We start from the raw sequence: 24,192 nt of genomic DNA, 5'->3' as shown, positions 1-24,192 counted from the left end.
GGAGGCCGCGGGGAGGACACGCTCTCCCAGCTCTGGAGCGAAGAGGTGGGGCTTCCCGCCTCAGGGAACCCCTGGAGAGCCAATCTGTAGGGGAGCAGCACCCCACTTAGTACAAGTCGGACAGGGAGCACCTGGAACCCGCTGGCCACCCCCCTGCGCCTGCCCCTGACCCCTGCCCGGCCCCCTCGTGGGACTTGGTGAGCTTGGCACCCCTCACCCTCACCCTCACCCGGCCCCACAGCCCAGGTGCCAAGTCAGAGCTCAGCAGTGTGGGCAGCTGGCCGCAGCGCCCAGCACCGGGCTGCTTTGCCCACGGACCTCTGCCCACCGTGTCCAGGCGCCTGGATGGGGTGCTCTGGGTCCCCCAATTGTGGGACTCGGTTCGCAAAAGGGGCGTGGCTTAGGCAGGCACAGTCCTGGGGGCAGAGAGGATGTTGGTGCCTTCTGTAGTTTGGGGGCCTTGGGCCTCCACCCCGCCCCCCTCCCATCCCCACTCCCCATCCCCCACCCTGGAGAACTGGGCAGGTTCCTCCCCAGCTCTGGAGGTGTGGGAAAGGGGGAGCCACGTGCTCAGCAGGGCCCCCCACTCTCCCCTGCAGCCCCAGAGTCAGCGCGCTCCCTCCCCGCGCCCCTTCCCGCCTCTCCTGGCGCTTTTTTCTGGGGGACAGATGCTGTGAGCAGGTGGCCCACCGAGGGGGGGGGGCAGGGGCTGCAGCCAGCACGGGCCGCCCACCTCTCCTCAGGTGCCAACAGCAAGCTGCGAGCTCTGGGGCTGCGCTCCTGGCTGGGAGGGGCGTGGCTCCGCTGGTCCCCAGCAGGGAAGGGAGGGGACCCCCGCCCCAGGGAAGGTTGCAGCCTTGAGGGATGGGGGGGCTGGGCAGGAAGTGGGCTCAGCTCTCTGCCTCCCTCTCCAGGACCCCAGCCCCCAGCAGTTAGCCCTGCCCGCCACCCTCTGGCTCCTGCACGCTGAGCCCCACAGAGCCGGTGCCATGGGCCAGACCTCCCAGGAAGGGATAAGGGGGCGGGAGCCCCGTGAGTAAGAATCGAAACTGCAGGGGCCGCGGGGAGGCACCGGAGGAAGAGGTGCTGGGGACCAAGCCGGAGGGGCCGGCTCCTGGGGACGGAGGGGCCGCTCCCCACCCGTCCCGTGGCCAGGACTTGGGAGGAATGCACAGGGGCGGCGCTGCTCTGGGGAGCCCTGGGTGCCCCTCTGGTGGGGCTGTGGGTGCTGCTGGTGGAGCCGTGGGGACAGGCAGGTGCTCAGGCCCTCGCCGGGGGGCAGCCCCTCTGCTCTGGGCCCCCCGCCGCCCGCCAGGGCTGGAGAGAGGTGGCCTTTCCGACCTGACGCCCCTCCCGCTGGGCACCTCCAGTCCAGGGCGCTCGTGTGGTGCCGGCCTGAGCCCCGACACAGAGAGGCCGAGGCCACCGTGGGCCAGCCCATGCCCCAGGCCCCAGCTGCCCCTGAGCCCGGGAGGGAGCCCTCACTGGGACTGCAGGGGCGTGGGGGCCTCGCTGAGCACCTGTGGCTCCCCCTCTCCTGCACCCTCCCACCCTGGGCCCGTTCAGGCCTCTTTCTCCCCAAATCCTTCTTCCTTTCGCTTCCCCTTTCTGCACAATTCAGAGGAGGCCGCCCCCCCCTCCCGCCTGCCCTGTGCGGAGTCCTGGCTGAGGCTCTTTTCCGACCACTGCCCCCTGGACCGGCCAGGACTCCGGCTCTGAGGGGTCTGGGTTTGCCCAGCTTTGCCCAGGGCCCGCTGGGGAGGGGGGTTCGGGCCCGGGCCTCGCCTCCTCTCCAACCCGGCTCTGTCTCCCTGCCGTGTGTCTGCCCAGCCCCATCCCACAGGAACCACAGGGCGTCCTGGCCCTCCAGGCGGCTTTGAGGGGCTCCCTGTCCTGAGCCTCCCGCCCGCGGGCATCTGGGCTAGGAGGGCTCTCCGCTGCCGCCTCCCGCCAGGGCTCCCCACCTGGGCCCCGGGGGACCCCTTCCCGGGCGCCTGGCTACCCCACCAACCTCTGTTTCCCCGGAGTGTCCTGTGGGGGTGCAGAGCTGTGTGGGGGGAGCTCACGGCCATGGACACAGAGCGGCTGAGGGCGCCGTGCCCGGGGCTCAGCCCTGCCTGGCTCTGTCTTCTGTCCGTCGGTCGCTGGCGGAGCGGCCTGAGCCCGGAGACCGGAGGAGGCCGGGCTGAGGACAGGGTCTCCCCGTCTTTCCAACAGCCTGCAGGCTCTTACCTCTTGTTGGGCGGGGGGCGGAGGGGGCCTATGCTTGGGGCTTGGAAGCCTGGGTCGCAGGCCACGGCCACGGGACTGCGGCCCCTCACGGATGCCCTGCCTGACCCCAGGGCAGCCTCGTGCCAACGATGGTCCATCAGTGGCAACGAGACTCTCAGGAGGGTGTGTGTGACCGCCTCGAAGTCCCCGCTGGGCGGCCACCGTGTGGGACCCTGTCCGCGCTGAGGGTCCCACCACTGGCTCCCTGTGATGGGCAGGGCCCCAGGGGTCAGGGCTCGAATCGGCAGGGGCCCGGCCAGCGGCAGCCGGCAGCCCGGAGTGCGTAGCTCCGGCTCCTCTCCCTCGGTCGCCGCCTGTGCCACGCGGCCGCTCATGCCTTCGCCCGGCTCCCCTGTGGGGCGGCCCCGGGGGCCACCACGTTGCTGGGCAGGAGGGAGATGGCTCCGCCCAGGGCGCCAGGCCCGTGGCACCATCCTTCCCTTTGGGGGGGCCCGGCCCTGCCAGCGAGGTCTCGGGGCCCTGGGCTGGCCCCCTGTGCTCAGGGGTGCAGGCACGTGCCCCCGAGGGCCCCGGTGGGCGGCATCTCAGGGGGAGCAGGTGGGCTTCATTGTGGAGCCCCGCGCGGCCCGGCGCCGCCCCGCCCGCAGCCTCCGCGGTGCGGCGGCTCAGCAGTGGGCAAGCCGAGGCCTGCCTGGCCCGATGAATAGTCATGAGGAGTGAGGGGCGGGCGCGTTTTGTTGTTGGATGCGGGCAGTGGACAGAACTAAGGGAGATGGAGAGAGAGGAGATGCCAACCCACAGCCCACACGCCCCGCAGCACCGCGGGCTCCTGCCCCGCTAGCCGCCGGCCGCCCCCCGGCCGCCCCTCCGCCCGCGCCCCGGCCGCCCAGACCCATGCCGCGCCCCGCAGCGCGCCAGCTCCCCCGCGTGCGCAGAGCCCCGCGCCCACCATGCTGTACGTCAGCGACTCCGTGCAGCAGCTCGTCACGGTAGGTGTGCCGCGGGCACCCCCAGACCCACGCGGGCACCCGTCTCCATCCTTCTCGCGGGCCTGGGGGTCTCGCCAAGGTGGAGGCTCAGAGGGGCGCCTGGTCTGAGCTCTGCTCGGCACCTGCTGCTGGGCGGGTGCGCCCTCCAGGGCAGAGGCTGGCAGGAGGGCCGAGGGCTGGGCTGGCAGGTGCTGGGCATGGAGGCGGGTGCCTGCCATCGAGGGGTGCTCTGGGGACCAGGCCCTCCGGCTGGGCGGGGCCCGCGGCCACGGAGAGGAGGCGGGAGGGTGTCTGGTCAACGCTGGGCAAAGGGTTTCCGACGCCTCGCCTGGGGGTGGCGGCTCCATCCCAGGTTAAGGGTCCCAGCGCGGCCCTGCCCTGTCCCCGGGGGTCGTCTCTCTCCCCGGGGGTCGTGGGCTGGAGGCTCGGGACCTGCGTCCTCCCTGGAGCTGCTCACCTGGCCGCCAGGCAGGGCGCGTCTCGCGTGCTGGGGGCGGCAGGGTGAGGGTCAGCGGTCGGGGGCGGAGGGAGGGGACGGGCCTGCGCCCCCACCGGCCCTGTGTGTGGCGCCCGGGACCGAGCTCACCCGCAGACCCGGCCGGTGCTCGGAGCCAGGGAGGCCCCGCCGTGACCTGAGCAGGTGGCCAGCCGCTCCACGCCGGCCCGGGGCGGGGGGGGTGGGCGGTCAGACAGCACCGGGCGTTGGTCCGAGCCCGGGACACGGGAGACTCTGGCGTCACCTTTTCCCTCGAACGAAGCGGGGGTCGCAGTGGGGCCAGGCAGACGCTACGCAGGGGCTGCGCAGGGCCTGGCGGGGCGGGGGGGTGGGGGGGAGGGACTGGGCTCCGGCCCTCGGGGCGTTGCCTCCCGCGTGAGCTCCGGGCAGAGGAGCCGCCAGAGCCATTCCTGCTGCCAGCCCTGTGTTTGGGGACCAGCAGTGGCCACCATGTCCTCCGGGCTCCCCTGCAGAGGGGGTGCCGTGTCCATCCTTCCCCGGCAGCTCTGACGCCCGGGGGCCTGGGCGGGTGGCTGGGCCGGGCGGGGAGCGGGGAGTGCTCCCCTGTTTCCATCCCAGGGGGAGACAGGCTGCGTGCACCCGTCTGGTGTTGGACCCAAACACCTTAAGCCCCAGGACACTAAAGAGACCCTGTAGGTTGGACTTGAGGAAAATTTCGGTCGCCCTTGTTGTCACGGAGAGCCCGCAGGGCGCCTTGGGGGCGGGGGGCGGGAAAGGGGGTCCTGCACAGCCACCTCGAGGGGGGGCGCACGTGCTCCCTGTGCAGCCTCGGCAGGAGGGCCCGGGCGGGAAAAGCCAGGAAGTATTTACTGAGCGCCTACTGCATGCAAGGGCCTGCGGAGGGAGGAGGGACAGGATCCCGCGGGTTCTAGACCGCCCGCTGCAGTGCTGACAGCTGACCACAGGGGGGCAGGGCAGAGCTGGGAGCCGCCGGGAGGGACGCTGCACCTTGGACCAGGTGGGGGACAGGTGGGGGTCAGGTGGGGGTCAGGTGCCGAGAGCAAAGGCTCTGGAGGGGTTTGCGGAGGGTGGATGTGAGGGTGAGGGTGAGGGTGAGGGTGAGGGTGAGGTGACCGAGGTTTAGACCTCAGTGACCGGGTGAAGGGAGCCGACATTTAATCAGAGGGGGAGCCGAGGAGAGGATGAGGAGGGAGAGGTCAGCCTTCAGGCTCAGCAGGCAGCGGGAGGAGGAGGAGGGAGGGAGAAGGGTCGGAGCGGGGAGAGGGCAGGAGGGAGGGAGGGGATTCCAAAGCTGCCACCTGCAGAGCAGAAGGGCCTGGCCCCGGGACATGGGGCGGTGCGGGCGGCGCTCAGCGCCGGAGGAGCTGGGAGGTGCCTCCAGGTCGAGGGCGGGAGGACCCAGGACACCATCCGGGCCTCTGGTCTGAGCCGCGCAGGGCGGAGTGGGGGGTCTGGCCCACGTTGGCCGGAGCGGCCGCTTGGACACTGGCAGCAGGTGTCTGCCGGCAGGAGGCCGTGGGGATGACCCGTGGGAGTGCCATCCGGGTGGGCGCATGGCCGGGGGGGGCAGCGTGGAGGGAGAGGGACCGGGGAGGAGAGCAGCTGGCCGGGCCCCAATGGGCCCCGAGGAGGAGACGGCGGGGAAGGGACGTCACATGGAGACGAGCGAGCGGGCCAGGCTGGGCCGCTGGAGAGGGCTGGGACGGTAGGGGCTGGCGGCGGGGAGGGGGCGCGGCGCTGCTGAGGGTAGGACACAGCGAGGGCAGCAAAGGGGCGGGTCCTGGATGGGACAGAGCCGAGCTGGGAGTGACCTCGGGGTGGGAGTGGGGTACAGCCGGGGCTTCCCCCCCCCAGCCTTGTGCCACGGAGCGCAGATCTGGGGGCCGGGGAGGGGCTGCCCCTTTAGAAGGCAGAACCAGCGCCGGGCTCTGAGGGGCGAGGGGTCACCCCACCCGCTGGCTGCTGCCCCAGAGTCCCAGCACCGACCCCTCCGGCCGCCCCCCTGGAGTCTGCTGGGACCTCCACCTCCCGCCCAGGCGAGCGCCCACCTGCCCTCTGGCACGTCCGTCTCAGCGTGGGAGCCCCCTCTGTCTTCCCTTGGCCGACCCCTGGCGCCGTTCTTAACCCCCGTCCTGAACCCCACAGCCGGCTCCCAGGAGCCCTCCCAGCCCCACCCGGTCCTGCGGCGGCATCTTTCCCCTCGAGGGTGACCTCGGAGCCACCGGCCCAGCGCCCGCCCGCCGGGCCCTCCCCGCCCTGCCCTCGCTTCTCCGCCTGCATGTCCCCCACCCCACCCCCCGCCCCCAGATCTCTGAGCTGCTCTGAACTCCCTCTTGGGGTCCCGGCTCTAGTGTCCCCCTCGCAGAGACCATCGACCCCCACGCCCCCTCCCCGCGCCCTTCACCCACTTGTCACCATCAAAGTCTCCTCCAGTGCCCACTCTCACTGCCCCCAGCGAGGAGGGCACCGCCCAGACCACCGGCCCCCGTGTCCTGATTCACATCTGCCGGATGGACAGACGGAGGGACAGACGGAGGGACAGAGGATGGTGGGTGAAGGGCGTCAGGGTGACTCCTGGGTCGGCTCTGGGGCTGCAGGTGGTGGTGGGGGGGAGGCTGCGGCGCCTGAGCAGTGCTCAGGGAGGAGGGGAACCAGCACCTGCACCCGGCGAACCCCGCGAGCTGCCCTCGCCCATGCCGATCACAGAGCACCCACCTTCATCCCAGCCCCCGGCACCCCGAGAGGCCGGGGCAGGCCCAGGCCCACTTCCTGGTGTTAAGTAAGATCCATGGAGCCCGGCCGGCGGGGCTCAGGGGCTGAGTGTCGACCTATGAACCGGGAGGTCAGGGTTCGATTCCCAGTCAGAGCACATGCCCGTGTTGTGGGCTTGATCCCCAGTGGGGGGCGTGCAGGAGGCAGCCGGTCCATGATTCCCTCTCATCATGGATGTTTCTCTCTCTCCCCCTCTCCCTTCCTCTCTGACATCAATAAAATAAATGCAGCCCCGGGAGCCTCTTGCCTACCCGTGAGCAGCTCTGAGGAGCCGGGGGGTGGGGGGGCACCCCTGAGACGCCCCCTGGCCTGGATGCCCGGGTCCTCACTGTCCCAGCGGCGCTGTCTGCGGTGGAGGCAGGCAGAGCGCCGGGGCCCAGCCTGGGTCCTGCAGCCACACGCCTGGGGGGCCGGGGGCTCCGGGCACGTTCCGGGTGCGCGGTGTGGAAAGTTCCGCAGGCGCTGGCACGGCTGGGCCGGTGAGAGCAGGGGATGCGCGGCCTTCGGGGGAGGAGCCTTCGGCACAGGCCGGGTCTTGTCGGCATTGCCATCCGTTTAATCACCGCCGCTGCGATGCCGGGGAAGTACCGGGACGAGGTCCTCTCTGGGGCCGGGCTCCCGGAGCCGCAGCCAGACGGCAGCCAGGCACTCACGGGAGGTGGGCCGGGCCCAGGCACGCCGGCGCAGGCTCGGGAGCCGGGAGCTTCCTTCTCGGTGTGAAAGTCTGGCACGGTGCTCCCCGGGAGCATGGGGTGCGGGGGTCAGAGCAGACACTGAAGGGCGCCCTGGCAGAGCCCTCGGGACTGGAGCCCGGGCGCCCGCCCTGTGCATGCAGCGGCCCAGAGGGGGACCCGCCCGACGGTGTCATCCCCCCCCCCACCCCGCCCCGAGCTCTGACCGTCCTCAGCCCCCTGGGTCCGGAGTCTCTGGAAGGAGCGAGGGCTCCGACGCCCCGACTGGCAGCCGCCACCCTTGCCGGGCGCTCGGGGAGCCCCGCCTGGTCCTCCTGACCTGGCTGCGGGCACAGTGGCGGGCCTGGCAGGAACCCAGGCGGCTGCCTCCCGCTGGGTCACGAACCGGCTCCCGCCTCCGACCGCGGGGTTAGCGTGGCAGCTGAGCCGGAGCGGATCCTGGGCCGGGGAGGAGCGCTCCTCCCCCACCCCCACCCCACACCCTTCCGTGGACGCTGCTCCCCTCCCCTCTGGGGGGTGGGATTCTAGCATTCCGCCTGGTCCCCGTCCCTGCTCACGCTGGCTGCCACCCCCGGGGCAGGTCCCCGCTGCTGTTGGAGCTGCTTTGCCACTTCTGTTCCTCGTGAGTCCCTTCCACCCTCCCCGCGTGCAGGGCGGGCACACCCTGACCGACCAAAGCCTCCTGTGCCCCTCACATAGCCCTGCCGTGGGGGCGTGCCCAAGCCGGCCAAGCTGCCAGCAGAGGTCAGAGGTCAAGGTCCTCATGGGGTCAGAGCTCAGGGGCGCCTGGGCCTGGCTGGGCCTCAGGGAACACAGAAACTCTAAGGGCGTGAAGCGATGCCAACAGCGCGGGCCTTTCCCGGGCGCATCCAAAGGCACCGGGACCCGTGTGTTTCCTCAACCGCAGCCCCTCCCCCCCCCCGGGCTGAGCCCACCCACGGGGCCTGCACCCGCCCGCTCTGCACACAGGTTCGGCCCCGAGCTGGCCCGTCCTCAGCCGTGGGGGATTCGCTACTGGACCCTGCAGGAGCCGGGGCGCGGGCATGGCCCCCAGGGGTTGTGTCCAATGGAGAGCCACCCGGGAACTCGGGCGATGGAGAAAGCCTGGGGGGCTTCCAGGAGGCGGTGAGGAGGGGAGCAGTGTGAGCCAGGACCCGTGGTGCCGACGGAGTGCCCGGAGGCGGGAGATGGGGGCTCCCGGGGGCAGTGCTCACGGCCCAAAGGGGCAGGACTCCGCCTTCCAACCTGTGTCCCCAGGCAGCAGTGGCGCCAGCGGCCGGCAGCTCCCACTTTCTCTGTCACGTCAGGCGCCGCCTCTGGGACCCGCGCCAAGCCACCCGGAGGTGCTTCTGGGCCTGTGGTCACCCACCCTCCGGAGGGCCCAGGGCCCTCTGAGCGGGTCCCTGGGAGTTTGAACCAGAATGACTTGACCTCTGCTGGCAGCCTGGCCTGCTTGGGCCCCTAGGAAAACTGGTGCCACTCCTGGGCACCGCGGTGAGCCCCGAACCCACATCCATTTCGCTGTCGGGACGTCCCGGGAGCCGCAGGCGGTGGCGTGGACGCTGGGAAGCGGCCATGAGGAGGGCCTCGGGGCACAGGAGTTAAAAAATTCCCTTTCCATCTCCGCCCCGAGTCATGGGAGCTGACCCGCACACTGTCCACGGAGAAGCGCCTTGCGGGGTCGTTACCGACGCAGCCAGCCCGGGGGAGGGGGGGGAGGACCGGCTGGGGGGGGGGAGGAGGGCGCCTGGCGGGCAGCAGCGGGTGCAGACGGCGCCTCACCCTCACGGGCTGGTGGCCTGGCCCGGGGCGCCCAGACAGGAGTGAGCATGGTGGGTCCGCACGCAGTTTGGGGTCTGTGTGAGTTGGGGTCTGTGTGAGTTGGGGTCTGTGTGAGTTGGGGTCTGTGTGAGTTAGGGTCTGTGTGAGCTGGGGTCTGTTTGCGTTGGGGTCTGTTTCATTCCCCCCGAGTTTCTGAGCATCCAGCGGGGTGCCAGGTGCGACAGGACAGGCGGGGAGTGGCCTCGCTGGGGCTCTGGGGTCTCACTCCCTTCCTCATGCCTGGAGCTCGGGGCCTGTCCCCCGAGTGAGGGGCTGGGGGGCGGGGCCTCCTGCCTGCTCGTGGCCCAGCCTCAGTTTCCTCATCTGCAGCCTCACTCATCGGGCTTTTGTGAGAGGAGGCGGGGCGTGTGCGCTGTGCGAGGCGGGCTCGCTGGGTCGGGGAGACCCCAGGCGGGGGCACAGCTGCAGGGCTGGGTGGGGTGGGAGCTGGGATGGGCCTCGCCCCCCAACCCCCGCCCCAGGGGCAGCACCTCAGTCCTGGGGCTGGAGTCCATAGCAGAGGCCGGCTCCCCTACTTCCTGGAGACGGGGGAGGGGGGAGGGATGGAGTGGGGAGGGGGAGAGGGAGGGGCACTGCCTGACACAGGGGTGCAGGGCCTGGCCTCGGCTCACCCTCCCCACCCAGCAGCCCTCCCCTCCCTCCCGCCCGCCCTCCGCAGACATCGGCTGAAGCCTGAAGTCCGCCCCAGCCCCAGCCCCGTGCGTGGCTCTGCCCTGTGTGAGCGCCTGGTGCCCGTGGCCCCTGGGGAAGGCCTGGAGGGGCTGGAGGGGCCCGGGTCCCAGTGGAGGCGGCTCTGGGGCCTCGGCTGCTCCGCAGGGTGCAGCGAGGACCTGCCCGGCCAGGCCCCTCCTGGGCCCCTGCCCACCGGCCGTGGGGCCTCAGGCAGGCCTGGTGCCGGCCCTCCGGGTCCCTGCGGGGCGGCCACCCTGGCGTCCTCACCCGCTCCTCGCGGCCCTCCTTGGGTCAGGCCCAGCAGCCTGCACACGCACATGCAGGCACATGTGGGCGCCGCGGGCCGGGCCTGTCTCGTCAGCCCGCTCTCCCGGAGTTCTCACTGAAAACAAAACAAACTGAGAAAGCCCTGGTTTCGCCCAGGTCCCTGCCTGCTGCCAAGCGGTATCACCGGGCTGGGGGGGCCCTGGTTCTGCGGGGACCCCCACCCCCGCCTGAGGCTCTCTGCCGCCGAGGGGGGCTCCGCCTGGAATCCCGGCCTTGGTCCCAGCCGCCAGGAAGGACATGCAGGGGCTTCCTGTGTGCGGGCAGCCGTGCATAACCACACCTGCCCCGTGGGAGTGGGGTGGGGGGTGCGGCACGCAGAGCCCCAGCCACACGGAACAAACAGGACCGAAACCTGCACCACCTCCTGGGTGCGGGCAGAGGCCTCCCTGGGGAAGCGGGGCCTCCGGGGAGCAGTGACATCGGACGGCCTCAGCCAGGCACTGAGGTGCGTCCCCCGGGGAGGAGGGCCCACTCACTGCCCGGGCACCAGGGCCGAAGGTGCAGCTGAGCCTGCCCGTCCACCGGCCAGTGCGCGGGGGAGGGGGGTGGGGGGGCTGCAGAGGAGGCTGGAGGGGACCGGGCTGCGGGTGCGAGGCGCTCACTCGCCTGTCTGCGACGGCCATGCTCCCTCCCGCTGCGGGGCTGCCAGCGCCGAGATCCTATCAGCGGCAAGCCGTGACTCAGCCCTGGCACCGGCGCTGGAGAAGAATGCGGACAAGTTAAAATCTGAGCAGCGCTGCTGTGGGCGGCCTCCCGTCTCCTCAACAGGAGGCCGGGCGGGCGGCCGGGCCTGGAGCCCCCGCTGGGCGTCCCCACTCGGGGACACGGGGTCACGGGATGCGTCTGAGGCTGCAGCTCTTACACAGCCCAGAGCACCCCCCGCAGGATCTCCCAGTCACCTGGAGAGAGAGGAGGTCATGGGCACGCGGGCGGGGCGGGGGCAGGCGGGACCTCTGACCTCCCCACCCCAGGACCCGCCAGGCTCCCCGCCTCGTGTGAGTGGGAGGGGCCAGCTCACACCTGGTCCTCAGTCCTGGTCATTGGTACCTGGGGGGCCTATCGTGGGCCGTCACCCCCACCTTCAGCCTCCCTCCTTCCTTCCTTCCTTCCTTCCATCCTTCCTTCCTCCTTCCTTCATCCTTCCTCCTTCCCTCCTTCCCTCCTCCTTTCCTCCTTCTTTCCTCCTTCCCTCCTTCCTTCCTTCCTCTTTCCTTCCTTCCTTCCTTCCTTCCCTCCTCCCTTCCTCCTTCCTCCTTCCTTCCCTCGCCTGCTACCCCCTGTCCATGCTGGCAGTGAGAAACGCACTACCCCCGCACAGGGTGCTGGTAGCAGGAACAGGGTGAGAGCTTGGCCGGCCACGGGTCAGCACCCAGTCCAGGGCGGCCGGTGGGCGCGGATCCAGAGCCTCGCCCGCAGCCACGTCAGGAAGGAGGACGCGCAGGGGAAACGTGTGCTTCGTTCCCCGACGTGCTGGTCTCAGAGGGTCCTCAACAGGAGACGGGGAGGGGAGGCGTCCTTCCCGCCCTTCCATGGCCCCGAGGCCTGGCCCCCGGTGCCCTCACGCCCCAGCACGGCTCCCGCCCATCACACCGGCCGCGCTGACCGTGCCCGTGTGGCCCGTGTGGCCCGTGTGGGTGGGCGTCCCAGCCTGGGTGCTCGGTGAGTGTCTGTCCCCGTGGGCCCGCAGCCCCGGGCAGACAGAAACCTCGGGCTCACAGAGCCGCGTCCTCCCACTCGGGGGCCCAGCCGCGTCTTCGGGGGGCGCCGTGGTCCCCGCTCGCAGCACTGGGCCGGGAGAGGCCGCCCCCCACCCTGCGCTCCGCTTCGTGGGCTGTAGTTCACGTAACACGCAGTGGGCCTCTTTCAACTCGCACGCGCTTTTGGCATGTTCACGGATGGGGTGCCCTGCCCTGCAGTGAGTTCCAGGATGTTCCAGCCCCCCCAAAGCAGACCCACGCCCCTCGGCCATCAGCCCCGCCCCCCAGCCAGAGGCTGTGCCTGGCCCTGAGACCCGACCCGGCCCTGGGCCCTGGGCCCCCGCGGCACCGGAGCGATGGCGCTGCCTCCAGCCGCAGCTCCGGCCCTCGGCCCTCGGTCGGTCCGTTTCCCGGTGGAGAAAGAAGAACCCTGAGCCGTAGCTGGCTCGCCATTTGCCTGCCGCCGCGGGTGGGGCCTCCGTGCTTCACAAGTGAAGGCTGGGGGGGGGGGGCGGCCTAGGGAGCTGTCAGACCAAGGTGGGAGGCGGGTCCTGCAGGGGTCCCCCATCCCACTGGGGGTGGGTCCCCCACTTATGGCGCCAGGCCAAGATCCATCCCGGGAGCCGGGTCAGGAGGAAGGCGGAGGCCTGGCCTCGGGGAGCACCTGCCTCCTGTGCCGCTTTCTGCCGTCACCTGCGCCCCGTGGGAGCTTCAGTGCAGCATCTTCCGACGGGAGGGGCAGGGGGAGGGGCGGGGGCCGGGAGGGGGGTGCCCTCGGCTGTGCGGAGCGGGGGCAGGTCACGCAGCCCCATCCCCCTGGGTGGAGAGAGAGCCTGGGTGCAGCGAGGGCTGAGCCTGGGGTGCGCACGTTTTTGCACTTGGAGGGGGCAGGGAGACCCCAGACAAAAGCCCCCACAATTCACCGTCCCCACTGATCCCCGAGGTTCTGGCTCCAAACCCCCCCCCCCCCGCCCCCCAAATGGACATCTGGCTGGTCTCCCGTGCCACCCTCCAGGGCCGCTCCATCACCCACACGTCACTGCCACTCCGTGACTCAGTTTCCTCATTTGTAAAACGGAGACACGAACAGCGCCCACCACGTCGGGCCTGTGGGGAGGGCCCCCTCGGACCTGCGAGCCGTCCAGGTGCAGGCGGAGCTGTGGCAGCGTTTGAGGCCACCTGGCCAGCCCCGCTGGTCCCCGCACCGCCCTGCTCCCCTGCTCGGAGCCTCCTGATTGGGGAGGGGCTTCCCTGCCGGCCACCGAGGGGCGGGGAGGATCGGATCTGCCCTGGATTTGAGGCACCATGGCGTGGGCAGTGCCCCCTCCCTCGCCAGCCCCCCCTTAAGCTCCTGGTGGGGGCTGCCCATCCCTGGTCCCTGGACCCCACAGAGGGTGGCCCAGGGACACACCCACACAGTGAGCTCGGAGCGCTGTCCACCGCGGTGTAGCCTGGGAGGAGCCGGCCCGGGTGCGGGCGGGCAGAGGGGTGACCACGGGGAGCTGCCAGCAGGAGGCACGGCGGGGGTGGGGGGGTGCCACAGGAGGCAGCCCACCTCTCAGGCCCCGGGAGAGGCTTTGGCTCAGCCTCTGGCCTTCAGCCCCCCCTCCAGCCCCACCTGCATGGCGGACACCGGGGGCCAGTCTGTTCCCCAGCGCCTCCCAGACATCCCCCTCCAGAGCCCGGGGCGTGTCCACCCTGTATGATGGGGGCCCCACGGCCTGGCTCCCGGGGCGCTGGGGTCTCCCACGTGAGCTGTGACAGGGTCGGAGGGGAGTACACAGGGCTGGAGCCGGGGCTGGGCCACCCCCAAGGCAGGGCCTCCAGGTGCGAGGGAGCCCAGGAACCCGGCCCCGGGAGCGGATGGAGGGGAGGGTGAGGTGAAGATGCCAGTTTATCCCGCACAAGTAGTGACCTGTCAGGGTGGGGGGGACCCGGGAAATATGTGGGATGACGGAGCGGCTGGCCCTTTAAGGCTGCTGTAACAGGACACCTCCCAGACGGGACGGGCGCTTGCTGCAGCCTGACGGCGGCCCCCTCCCTCCTCCGCTTCCCGCCAGGCCCAGTTCAATCTGCTGAGCAGCACCATGGACCAGATGAGCGGCCGCGCCGCCCCGGCCAGCCCCTACCCCGCGGAGCACGCGGCCAGCGTGCCCACCCACTCCCCGTACGCCCAGCCCAGCTCCACCTTCGACACCATGTCGCCTCCGCCCGTCATCCCCTCCAACGCCGACTACCCCGGCCCCCACCACTTCGACGTCACCTTCCAGCAGTCCAGCACCGCCAAGTCCGCCACCTGGACCGTGAGTGCCCCGCCCCCAGCGGGCATCGGGGGCGCGGGGCGGCGGGAGACACGTCCTGGGCGCGAGGGAGGCTGCGCGGGTGCCTGGCGGTCCGGCTGTCCACACAGGTTCCACCTGGCCGTGCCGCCCCACGGGAGGAGCGTCGGGCGGGAGGCGTGTCTCGGGGCTGGGCAGTGTGGGTGTGCCCACCCCTCGGACGTGTGGCCAGAGCCGGCCAGCCTCCCGCGGGGCCCGGGGGCATGGACGTGGCTCCCTGGCGAGGTCCATGGGGCGGGGGCTGAGCGCCTCGCCGAGGCTGTCGGGCCGGCACTCCTGTGCTGAGGTGGGGGCTCTGGTTTGAACCCTGTCCCTGGGTGGGCAGGGGCACGCGGCTCTGCTGCCTGGAGCCACCTGGGCCGGGGCATGGAGGCGGCCTCCTCCGGCCGGTGCAGGGTCGGCACCGAGTAGCTGGTCGTTGGTGGAGGTGGTGTTGCCCTCACGCGTGGCCTCCAGCTGTCATCTCCGCGCACGGCCGTGAGGCAGGGGAGTCGGGAGAACCTGGTGCCACGGACTCCAGGCCTGGCCCCGGGGCGGGGGCGGGGGCGGGGAGTGAGCCAACTCGGAGGCCCTCCCGCGCACCTGACCCCCGCAGGCGGGGCCTGGGCTCAGTGCCTGAGGTCGCATGAACTCTCGAAACCACTCAGCAGCCCGCGAGGTAGATCTGCCATCGTCCCGTTTTACAGCCGAGGAAACGGAGTCACGGGAGGGCAGGCGCCTTGCTCAGAGTGTGCAGATGGTGGGGTGCTGGCCTGGGGAGCCGGGGGCTGGGCTCAGCCCTGAGTCCCTAACCACACTGCAGCCGGGACAGGAGGGGCCGCCAGCCATGCCTGCCCACAGGATGCCTTCCCCCCGCAGACCTCAGGCCCGCCTCCGAGGGCCGGGCACACAGGGCCCCGGTGGGAAGGCAGCCGCAAGGCCCTCTGGGTCTCCTGCCCACCCCTGAGAGGGGGAGCGTGGGTCCGGCCCTAGCACCCGTTCCGGGGACGCCTGGCAGTGCCACGGGGCAGCGCCACCTCCTCCAGGGAGTAACCCGGGCTTACACCACCTGGAAACGGGACCCGACCAGGAAGTCTAGGCGGGGTGTCTGTCCTGCCCCCCCGCCCCCAGGAGCAGCGAGCAGGTGACCCCATGCTCTGCCACTTTAAGAACCCACTGCCCTGATGGTGAGGCTGTGGTTTTCCCACGCTCCTGGGGGGTGGGGAGACGATGGAGGTGGGGCGGAGCCACAGGGGCCCGGGGTCAGGCTGTGTGGGGCCAGTCCAGGGTCTGGTCCCCCTGCCGCTGTTCCTGGTCCCTGCTTGGCTGTGGCCTCCCCGGGGCCGGCCCCTCGCTGCGTTCCGGCTCAGGCCGACCCCAGGGCCGCCGTGCGGGTCAGTGCCCGGTCTCCTCACTTGTAAATTGTCTCTCCCGCGCCCCTTGCCGAGAGGGCGATGAGGCCCGAGGACAGGGTGCCGGGCCGCACAGTGCGGCGGGCTCGGGGCGGGCACAGCTGGCGCGCTGGCTTCATTTTTACCTCCTGGCGGGCGGGTGGCGATGGGGCGGGGGAGCAGGCCTCTGGAGAGCTGTCTCGGCCCTCTATTGCCTGTGGTCCTGGTCCTCACCCCCACTTGGAGGTCTGGCCGGTGACGGGGAGCCAGGCCGGGAGGCCCCCGCATCCTCACACTTGCACGCCTCCGGCAGCCAGAGGTCCGCTCCGCTCCGGTTCCGAGTTCCCTGAGCCTTCTCTCCCCTGTGAGGGGCAGGTCCCGGCCCCCGCACCCTTTCTGCCATCAGGGCCTGAGTGACTGGTCCCCGGGGTCCCGGCAGGAACGGGGCTGCGGGGGGGGGGGGGGGGCTGGCTCCCTGCCTGTCCTCTGTCTGAGGATTGAGGATGCGGGCGGGTCTCTGCTGTGTGCGCGGCCTGGAGCGCCGCGAGGGCTGAGCTGGCCGCGGGGACAGGAGCTGCCCCTTAGCCGGCTGCCTCCCCACCTGGGCTCTGCCCGCTCCTGGCTCCGGAGGGCGTGGCTTGGTCATAGTTCTCTCGGTCCCCCCAGAATGGAGGCAGCCCCGCCAGCCCCACCAGGGGCAGGGCAAGGCCCACCTGTGCCCGTTGCTCTGCCCCATGCGACAGCCCCGCCCCGACTCCCTCCCACGCGAGGATGTCACCGCATCCCTCCTGCCGGGGCCTCGAGGCTCCGCTCTAGCAGCTGAGCTGCTGCTGCTGCTGCGGGCCCGGATGCCCCCACCCCACTCAGGGGTGCAGGGCTGTGGGGGGACAAACATTGATAATGAGATTTTTGGCACCTCGGCCCTCAGGGAGCAGACCCCCCACAGGCTCCCTCCCTGGCCCGGGGAGGGGTGGGCAGGCCCACGCACAGTTCAGGGCCGCCAGGCTGGCCGCCCGCTCACAGCTCCGGGGTCTCGCTGAGCGGGCGCTGCCTAGACTTGCTGCCGGGCCTCCGCGCCACGCCGGCCGGCTGGTAACTGATAGATAACTCGTATTTTCCTCAAGTGCCGCTCCGATCGACTGCTGCGTCACCCCTCCTCCCGCTCAGGAAACACACCTCGCCCGCCCCGGGGGCCACAGCTGTGAACAGGCCTTTGGCCTCTGCCTGGTGCGGGGCTGCGGGTCACCCCACCGCCCGGGCGGGGCATCTGCTCTTCGACTTCCTGTCTCACGCCTGTTCCTTAGGCACCAGGGGTCTGGAGCCCTCAGCTCACAGGCATGCGCGTGTGTGCACAAATGCAAACAATGCACACGCGCGCGCACACGCAAGCACCGTGCACACATGCCAATGGACACACGCACACATGTGCAGGTCTGAGCTGGCCCGGGGGGCCCGGAGCTGCTCCCTGGTCGCTGCCCAGGGTTCTGACAAGCCCACCCGCCACGGAAGGCCGGGACGAGGTGGTCTCAGCCAACAGCAGCTGCAGAAGGGACTGTGCTAACGGGGCCGGGGCAGGGCTGGGGAGGGGTGCTCAGTGCGGGCAGCACCTGCTGTGAGCCGTTCTGGCGGAGGCTGTCTGCGTCGGGCCCATCTGGGCTGAGGGGAGACCGATGCTGTGAGTTGGGGAACCAAGGAAGCCCTTGGGCACCGATGTGTCTTGGACCGGGGAGTGTGGGGGGGGGTGGAGCCACGTGTCTGTCCCTGTTCCACACCCTCCACCCGACACCCCACGGGTGGGCTGTGATGGGGACAGACGGCGACAGGCGTCACAGAAGCAGAGGGAGGAGCAGCCGTGGGGGGAGGGGTCTGGACCCCCTCCAGCCCGGCTCACCTCTGCCTGCTCCCAGCTGTGCTGCTGCTGAGATGGGGGGCTGGGGCCCGGAGGGCAGGCGGGAGCCTTGGTGAGGGTGGAGGCCCGCCCAGGCTTAGGGCACCTCCGGGCGGCGAGGGGCCCTGCCCACAGTCTGCAGGGCAGGCAGCGGGGGCACAGCGGTGAGGTTTTGCACAGTGTGGTCCCTTGGGGGGCAGCCTGGACGCAGCCCTCACGTGACCTCCAGCTGCCCCAGACCTGGCGCACTTGTATGTGCGTGTGTGTGCGCATGTGGGTGTGTGCGCATGTGGGTGTGCATGTGTGTGTGCACACACGTGTGTGCGTGCATACATGTGTGTGCGTGTGCACGTGTGTCCATCCTGGGGGCAGCAGCACACTCGGGGCCCGGGAGGAGCGTGTGGAAGGCGGCGGGAACCGAGGCTGCGCGGCGTTCCTGGTGGAAGGCGGCTGAGTCAACGCCGCTGGGTCGGGAGAACACGTTCCAGCCGCTGGGAGGTTTGCCGGCGGGAAGCAGCGCGGAGGTGTCCCAACACGAGCGTCCCGGTGCGCTACCCCGGCCTGTGGAATGCGCCGTGGAATTAATCCCTCTCCTGGCACCAGCGGCAATTATGCGCACTTGAAGCCAAGGGAAGCGTCCGTTCATGTGGAGACGAACGTGGGTCATGAGGGGAAACAGCGCACGGGAGGCCGCCCAGCCGCCCGCCGTGTGGAGGCGCCGGGGGCGGGACGCGCTCGCTGCAGGCGGCCCCGGCGGGGATAGGACCCGGCTGGGGGCCTGTGCTGGGGTCACCCCGCCTCTCGGGCAGCTGGGGGAGCCCCTGGGCCTGGAGGTCACAGGACTCACAGCCCGACCTCACGCCCTGGTTTTGGCAGGGGACACCCGGACAGCCCTGGGGAGGCAGGCGTCAGCTCCCTAGTTTGGGGCTGTGGGCGGGGCACGCCACGACCGAGGTTTGATGGAGAAACATCCTGTATTTGCTGGTCTTTTTGTTGTTGCTGCATCCCCATCCGAGGATATGTTTCCATTGATTTTTAGGGAGAGTGGGAGAGAGGGAGAGACAGAGAGAAACATCGATGTGAAAGAGACACATCAATTGGCTGCCTCCTGCACGAGCCCTGACCAGGGCCCCGGCCGGGGAGGAGCCTGCAACCAAGGCATGTGCTCTTGATGGGAATCGAACCCGGGACCTTTGGTCCGCAGGCCGATGCTCTATCCACTGAGCCACACCGGCCAGGGCTGCAGGGTCTTGTTTCCAACGAGCCCCACGTCGCAGGTCCGTGCCACAGGGATGAGGGCACCGAGGCTCAAAGGGCAGGTCCCAGCTCATGGTCTCCTGTCAGCGCCTGGCTCAGCGGCCAGGCCCTCCGCGGGGCCACCTGCTTAGAAACCGGGACTCGGCGACCCCCGGCTCCCAGGACCCTCAGGAGGTTCAGGAAAACCTTCCACCCGGAACGAACAGCTGAGAGGACCGCGCGCAGGTCCTGGGCGTGCAGGTCCCCAGGCTCAGAGGCCCCGGCCTCCCCAATGGCCAGGAGTGGGTTCACTTATTGCCTCCGGACAGAGGGGGCCCTGAACTAAGGACTCACCTGCAGCTTCCGGGGCAGGAGGGGAAGCGGGGGAGGGCCCTGAGCATCGGCCACAGCAGGGCCAAGGCCCGGCCTCCCCCCTCCTCTCGCACAGGCACCTGCCCCTGGGCCAGCGCCAGCCCCGGGGCTGCAGGACACGGGAGGGAGCTGGCCCTGTGGTGCCCGCTGGCACCGGGCCCAGCCGCGATCAGAATGGTGCGCCGCAGCCAGAGGCTCCGAGCCTGTCCTGCAGGCAGAGGTGCCCGCGGACCCCAGCACCTGCCCAGGTGGGCCGACCCTCCCAATCCCCAGGGCAGACAAGGCCAGGCCAGCCAGAGAGCATGCGTGGGGTGGGAATGAGGGCCGGGCAGCAGGGGAGGGCCCGGTCTGCGGTGGGCAGAGCCACTGGCCCCCAGTCCCCCGCCCCTCCCCACGCAGGGCAGCTCTGGGGCCTGGCCCACAGCCCCCGCCGGGTCCCTGCCAGCGCGTTTGCCCACGAGGCCCGCGGCGGGGAGGGCGGGCGCCTGCCTCCCAGGGCAGCTTTGTGGGCGCTGCAGCTGGCAGTCAGCAGGCAGTTGGTGGGCAGGGTGACCCCACTTTGGACCTGGCTGAGCCTGAGGGACACGGCCACCGTGTGTGCCCTTGGAGAGGGGCTTCCTGCAAGCCCCGCCCTGTCCCCAAGGCCCCGGAACATGCCCTGCTCAGCCTCGGTCCCCCTCGGGTCCAGAGGAAGCCAGAGGAGGTGCCTGGCCTACAGACTGAGGACTGAGGGAGGCCCAGGCCCGTGGCCCACCACAGCCCCTCGCCCGCTCTGGGCCAGGCCACCTCCTGCTGCCCAGGCTGCTGATGTGGCCTCTGACCCGCTGGTGCCCGTGGCCTCTCTCCTGGTCAGCTCAGCGTATCCCTGCTGCCCGCCCGCCAGGACCTTAGCCCAGCACTGAGCATCCCAGGCGTCTCTGCTGGCTGAGCCCACGCGGGATGAGCAGGCTGAGCAAGGGGATCTGGGCGGGGGGGAAGGGGGATTTGGGGTCAGGCTGCCTGGCTCCTGAAAGGCCCCCAGTCCCAGGCTCCCTCTCCCCAGTGGGCAGCTCCTGCCCACCGCCTCTGCGGACGCCCCTGGACAGGGTCCTGGTCACTCAGCGCCTGCGTGGTTCTGTGTCCCGTGGACCCTCCCCCGAGCTCTGGTGAGGGGACCCCGGCTGTCAGCCTGCGTCGGGGGGCCAGCATGGCCCCGCCCAGCCCTGTCCTGAGGACCACAGCAGCCTCTGGGAGCCGGCATGTCCGGGGCCAGGCCCTGGCTCTACGGGTGACGGGGGTCCCTGCAGGCTCCAGCCACCCGGCCCTGGGTCACTTTGGGGCGCTGCCTGTGGGCCGTCTGTGCGTGCTCTGAAGCAGCCTGGGGGCTGTCGCGGGTGCCCCGCCTCCTTTCAAGGCCGGTGGCTTCCCTGCGACCCTGTCCCAGCCTCCTGGCACCTGTCAGAGCCCCCCCTGCAGCTCCCGCTGAGCGAGACAGAGAGCCGGGCAGTGAGCCGGGCAGTGAGCCGGGCAGTGAGGTGGGGCAGTGATCTGGGCAGTGATCTGGTCAGTGAGCCGGGCAGTGATCTGGGCAGTGAGCCGGGCAGTGATCTGGTCAGTGAGCCGGGCAGTGAGCCGGGCAGTGAGCCGAGCAGTGATCTGGGCAGTGATCTGGGCAGTGAGCCGGGCAGTGATCTGGGCAGTGAGCCGGGCAGTGATCTGGGCAGTGATCTGGGCAGTGAGCCGGGCAGTGATCTGGGCAGTGATCTGGGGAGTGATCTGGGCAGTGAGCCGGGCAGTGCAGGGTGACAGGCCCCTGAGGGGCTGGAGCGAGTGTCCTGTGGCTCATGTCACCTCGGAGGCTCCTCCTCACCAGGAAGGAGAGACGGGTCCCTGACCTGGGCCATGGGTTCAGGGGCTGGTGGCCTGGGCTCCCTGTGAGCCTCCTGACAAGGCCCCCGTGCTGCAGCCGTGGGCGTCCCAGGGAGAGAGGGCCTGGACCTTGGGGAGGGGGGTCTCAGAGCAGAGAGAACATGGCTCTGAACACGGGCGCACACACGCACAGAGAGCAGATAAAAGTGGGCCCTAAAAAACACTTAAAAAACAGCCCCCCCCGCCCCCCGCAGCCTGGTCTTCCAGAATCTGTTGTAACAGATTCGCCCGAGCTGGTTAACGGTATTTGCGGTTTGCAAGATGCTGCATGTCCCTGGAAAATGACAGACAAGTTATTATCACCTCTCCACTCTCCTCCTGCCCAGGCCTGCCCACGTCGGGCGCTGGGCACCCCGCAGCTGAGGAGTGGGCGCCAGGAATTAACAGCTCCGTGCCTCGCCCGCCACCCACCGCCGGCCACCTCCTGCCCAGGCCCCCTCAGCCCTGCCGGACCTGAGCTCCCAGCCAGGCCGGCCCCTCGAGGACTGGGGGTCGGGAGAGGGGTGGGATTGGAGGAGGGAAGCGGGGGGGGGCGCGGAGAGGGCAGGGTGGGCATACCCCAGCGTGTGGGCAAAGCATTTCCTGCAAGCGTGGGGGATGCGCGCGCCCCAGAGCAGGCAAGTCTGGGCGGCTCCGTGTCAACAGCCGAAGATAAATAAGATTTTATCGGCTCCGAATCTGTTGAAACACATCCATCTAGCGGTTCCGGGGAAGGAGAGGCGGGAGGGAGGGCGGGGGAGGGCGTGTCTCCACGGGACCTTTCCCACGGGCCGGGCGGGGACCAGGCATCCCTTCTGCCCTGTGTCCTCAGCGCCCACCCCAAGGCCTGGAGCTCTGGGAGGAGGGGCACCTGGTGCCCGCGTGGGGGCCCCTGCAGGTCACACCTGCCCGACCCCAGGCTTGGCCTTCCAGGCTCCCCTGATACCCACCCCAGCCGCCGACGTCACCCCTGATGCTGCCAGGTGTGGGGACCACGGCAACGTGGCCCTTGTTGGGTGGGGCGGGCAGGTGTGTGCCCGAGAGCCAGAGGGGCAGGCGGCAGGGAGCACCCGGCAGGGACCCCAGTGGGGAGCGAGGCCGGGCCTCACCAGGACACGGAGGGAGGGAGGGAGAGGTGCTCCCCGTGGTCCCCTGCGCCTGGCCCACCGGCTGCTGGCCCAGGTGAGGGCCTGCCCACCCCCGGCAGCACCCTGCTTTCCCGCCCCGCTCAGGAGAGGCAGTACCAGGGACAGCTCCCCGGCTGCTCCCTGGGGCGGGGTGACCACGAGCGCCCCCTGCCCCCTGACTGTGCCGTGGCCAGCTGCTGCAGGTCCACGTTTCCGGGCTCGGATGGGCAAGTCCAGACCCCACGAGCACCCCTGGGACCCCCGCCCCCATGTGTCAATGGGGCTTGTGTACGGAACTGGGCTCAGCTGGGAGCGGCCCAAGTCCCCTCCTCACGCCCCTGCTGTCGGGACCAGGCTGCTAAGGCGGGGGAGCCCCTGCTCTCAGACCCAGGTCTGTCTGGGAGCTGCGGGGGGTGGGGGGTGGGGGGGCAATGGGCACATCATTCACCTGCGCTTGGAGCCCGGCTCCACCCCCGCGGGAGCTGGCTGGTGAGCCCAGGTGGCCTCCCTCCCTGGCCTCTCCTGCCCCTTGTGCTGGGCTGCCCAGACACGCGGCCCCACAGACCCCCGTCACTCCTGCCCGTCACTCCTGCCCGTCACTCCTGGCCCGCCTGTGCTGCGGCCCGGCACACGGCTGCGTCCGGGGTTCATGGCAGGAAAAGCCAGGCGGACACACAGCAACCACACACAGGACTCAAGGGTGGAGGGGCTGAGGCCGGAGGACTGGGGTTCGTTGGGTATAGTGGGAGGGCAGGGGGATAGGAGAGACCCCCGGTCAGGCTCCCAGCCCCCACTCCCCCCAGCTCCGGCTCCTTTTCCTGGCCTCGGCTGTCCTCATCCAAACCAGGGACACAGTGGTGCCCACCTCTCCAGGGTGAGGCCCACGCAGAGCGCTCAGCGGCCACCGCGTGGGCACCTGTCCTCGGGGAGCTTGGGGCAGGGCCGCCTCCCGCAGGGGCACACGGGAGGGTGTGGAGCTGGGACTGTGGCCTCACCACCCCCCCCCCCGCTCCGCCCAGTACTCGCCGCTGCTGAAGAAGCTGTACTGCCAGATCGCCAAGACGTGCCCCATCCAGATCCAGGTGTCCACGCCGCCGCCGCCGGGCACCGCCGTGCGCGCCATGCCCGTCTACAAGAAGGCGGAGCACGTGACCGAGGTCGTGAAGCGCTGCCCCAACCACGAGCTCGGGCGGGACTTCAACGAGGGTGAGGCCCCGGCCCTGCGCCCCGTGCCCGGGAGCAGCAGGGCCGCGGGAGGGGCTGAGGGCGGGCTCAGCGCCCCCCATTTCCTCCCAGCCCGGCCTGCGGGGGCCTGGGGGCAGGCGCCTGAGGAGAGGCGGGTAGGGCTGCTGGGCCTGGCACCCCCAGGGCACCAGGGCTGCTGGCCTGCGTCCCACCCAGAGGCCCAGGGCCAGGCCTCGAGGTGCTGAGTGCGGGACAACCGAGCCCCGGGGCGGCCAGACCCGCTGGGCGCCTCTGAGGCCGTGTCCCCTCCGGCAGGACAGTCTGCCCCCCCGAGCCACCTCATCCGCGTGGAGGGCAACAGTCTCTCGCAGTACGTGGACGACCCTGCCACGGGCAGGCAGAGCGTCGTGGTGCCCTACGAGCCCCCCCAGGTAGGCCGGGCAGGTGGGCGGGGCCATGGGCACCTGTGGGGGGCCGGGCAGGTGGGCGGGGCCATGGGCACCTGTGGGGGGGCCGGGCAGGTGGGCGGGGCCATGGGCACCTGTGGGGGGGCCGGGCAGGGACTCTCGGGTCACCTCAGCCGGCAGACGCATCTGTCCTGTGTCCCCACATGAAGTCCATGGCATGGAGCGCCTCCCTCACCCCAAGGTCCTGCTCCTGCGGCCACCTCGCCCTCCGGCCGCTCCGGGCACTGGGTCCCCATCTACGGGGGGCGAGGGGATGGCTAACGATCTCTGGGCTCAGTCCTCATCTGTCCCCCTTTTTAAAAATATATTTTTAATTGATTTCAGAGAGAAAGGGAGAGGGAGAGACAGAGAGAGAGAAACATCCATGATGAGAGAGAATCATGGACCGGCTGCCTCCTGCACACCCACACTGGGGATGGAGCCCGCAACCCGGGCATGCGCCCTGACCGGGAATCGAACCCTGACCTTCCAGTTCATAGGTCGACGCTCAACCCCTGAGCCACATCTGTCTCCTCTTCCCACACACAGGACTCGAGGCTGGAGGGGCTGAGACTGGAGGACTGGGGTTCGTTGGGGATAGTGGGAGGGCAGGGGGATAGGAGAGACCCCCGGTCAGGGGC

General features: G+C 70.5%; 1 protein-coding gene across 1 annotated transcript in view; it reads left to right on the top strand.

The window, feature by feature from the left end:
• The first annotated feature begins 3,016 nt into the window (after positions 1-3,016).
• Positions 3,017-24,192, top strand: part of TP73 (tumor protein p73) — a 29,397-nt gene continuing 8,221 nt past the window's right edge. The window contains exons 1-4 of the mRNA XM_079777329.1: positions 3,017-3,221; positions 13,762-14,004; positions 22,940-23,126; positions 23,421-23,536. Coding sequence (XP_079633455.1) covers positions 3,183-3,221; positions 13,762-14,004; positions 22,940-23,126; positions 23,421-23,536 — 585 coding nt within the window. The 5' untranslated portion in view covers positions 3,017-3,182. The remainder of the gene's footprint in view (positions 3,222-13,761; positions 14,005-22,939; positions 23,127-23,420; positions 23,537-24,192) is intronic.

The sequence above is a fragment of the Cnephaeus nilssonii genome (genome assembly GCF_951640355.1).
Source record: "Cnephaeus nilssonii genome assembly, chromosome: 7".
Taxonomy (NCBI): Eukaryota; Metazoa; Chordata; class Mammalia; order Chiroptera; family Vespertilionidae; genus Cnephaeus; species Cnephaeus nilssonii.
This window is presented reverse-complemented; position numbering and strand designations above follow the sequence as displayed.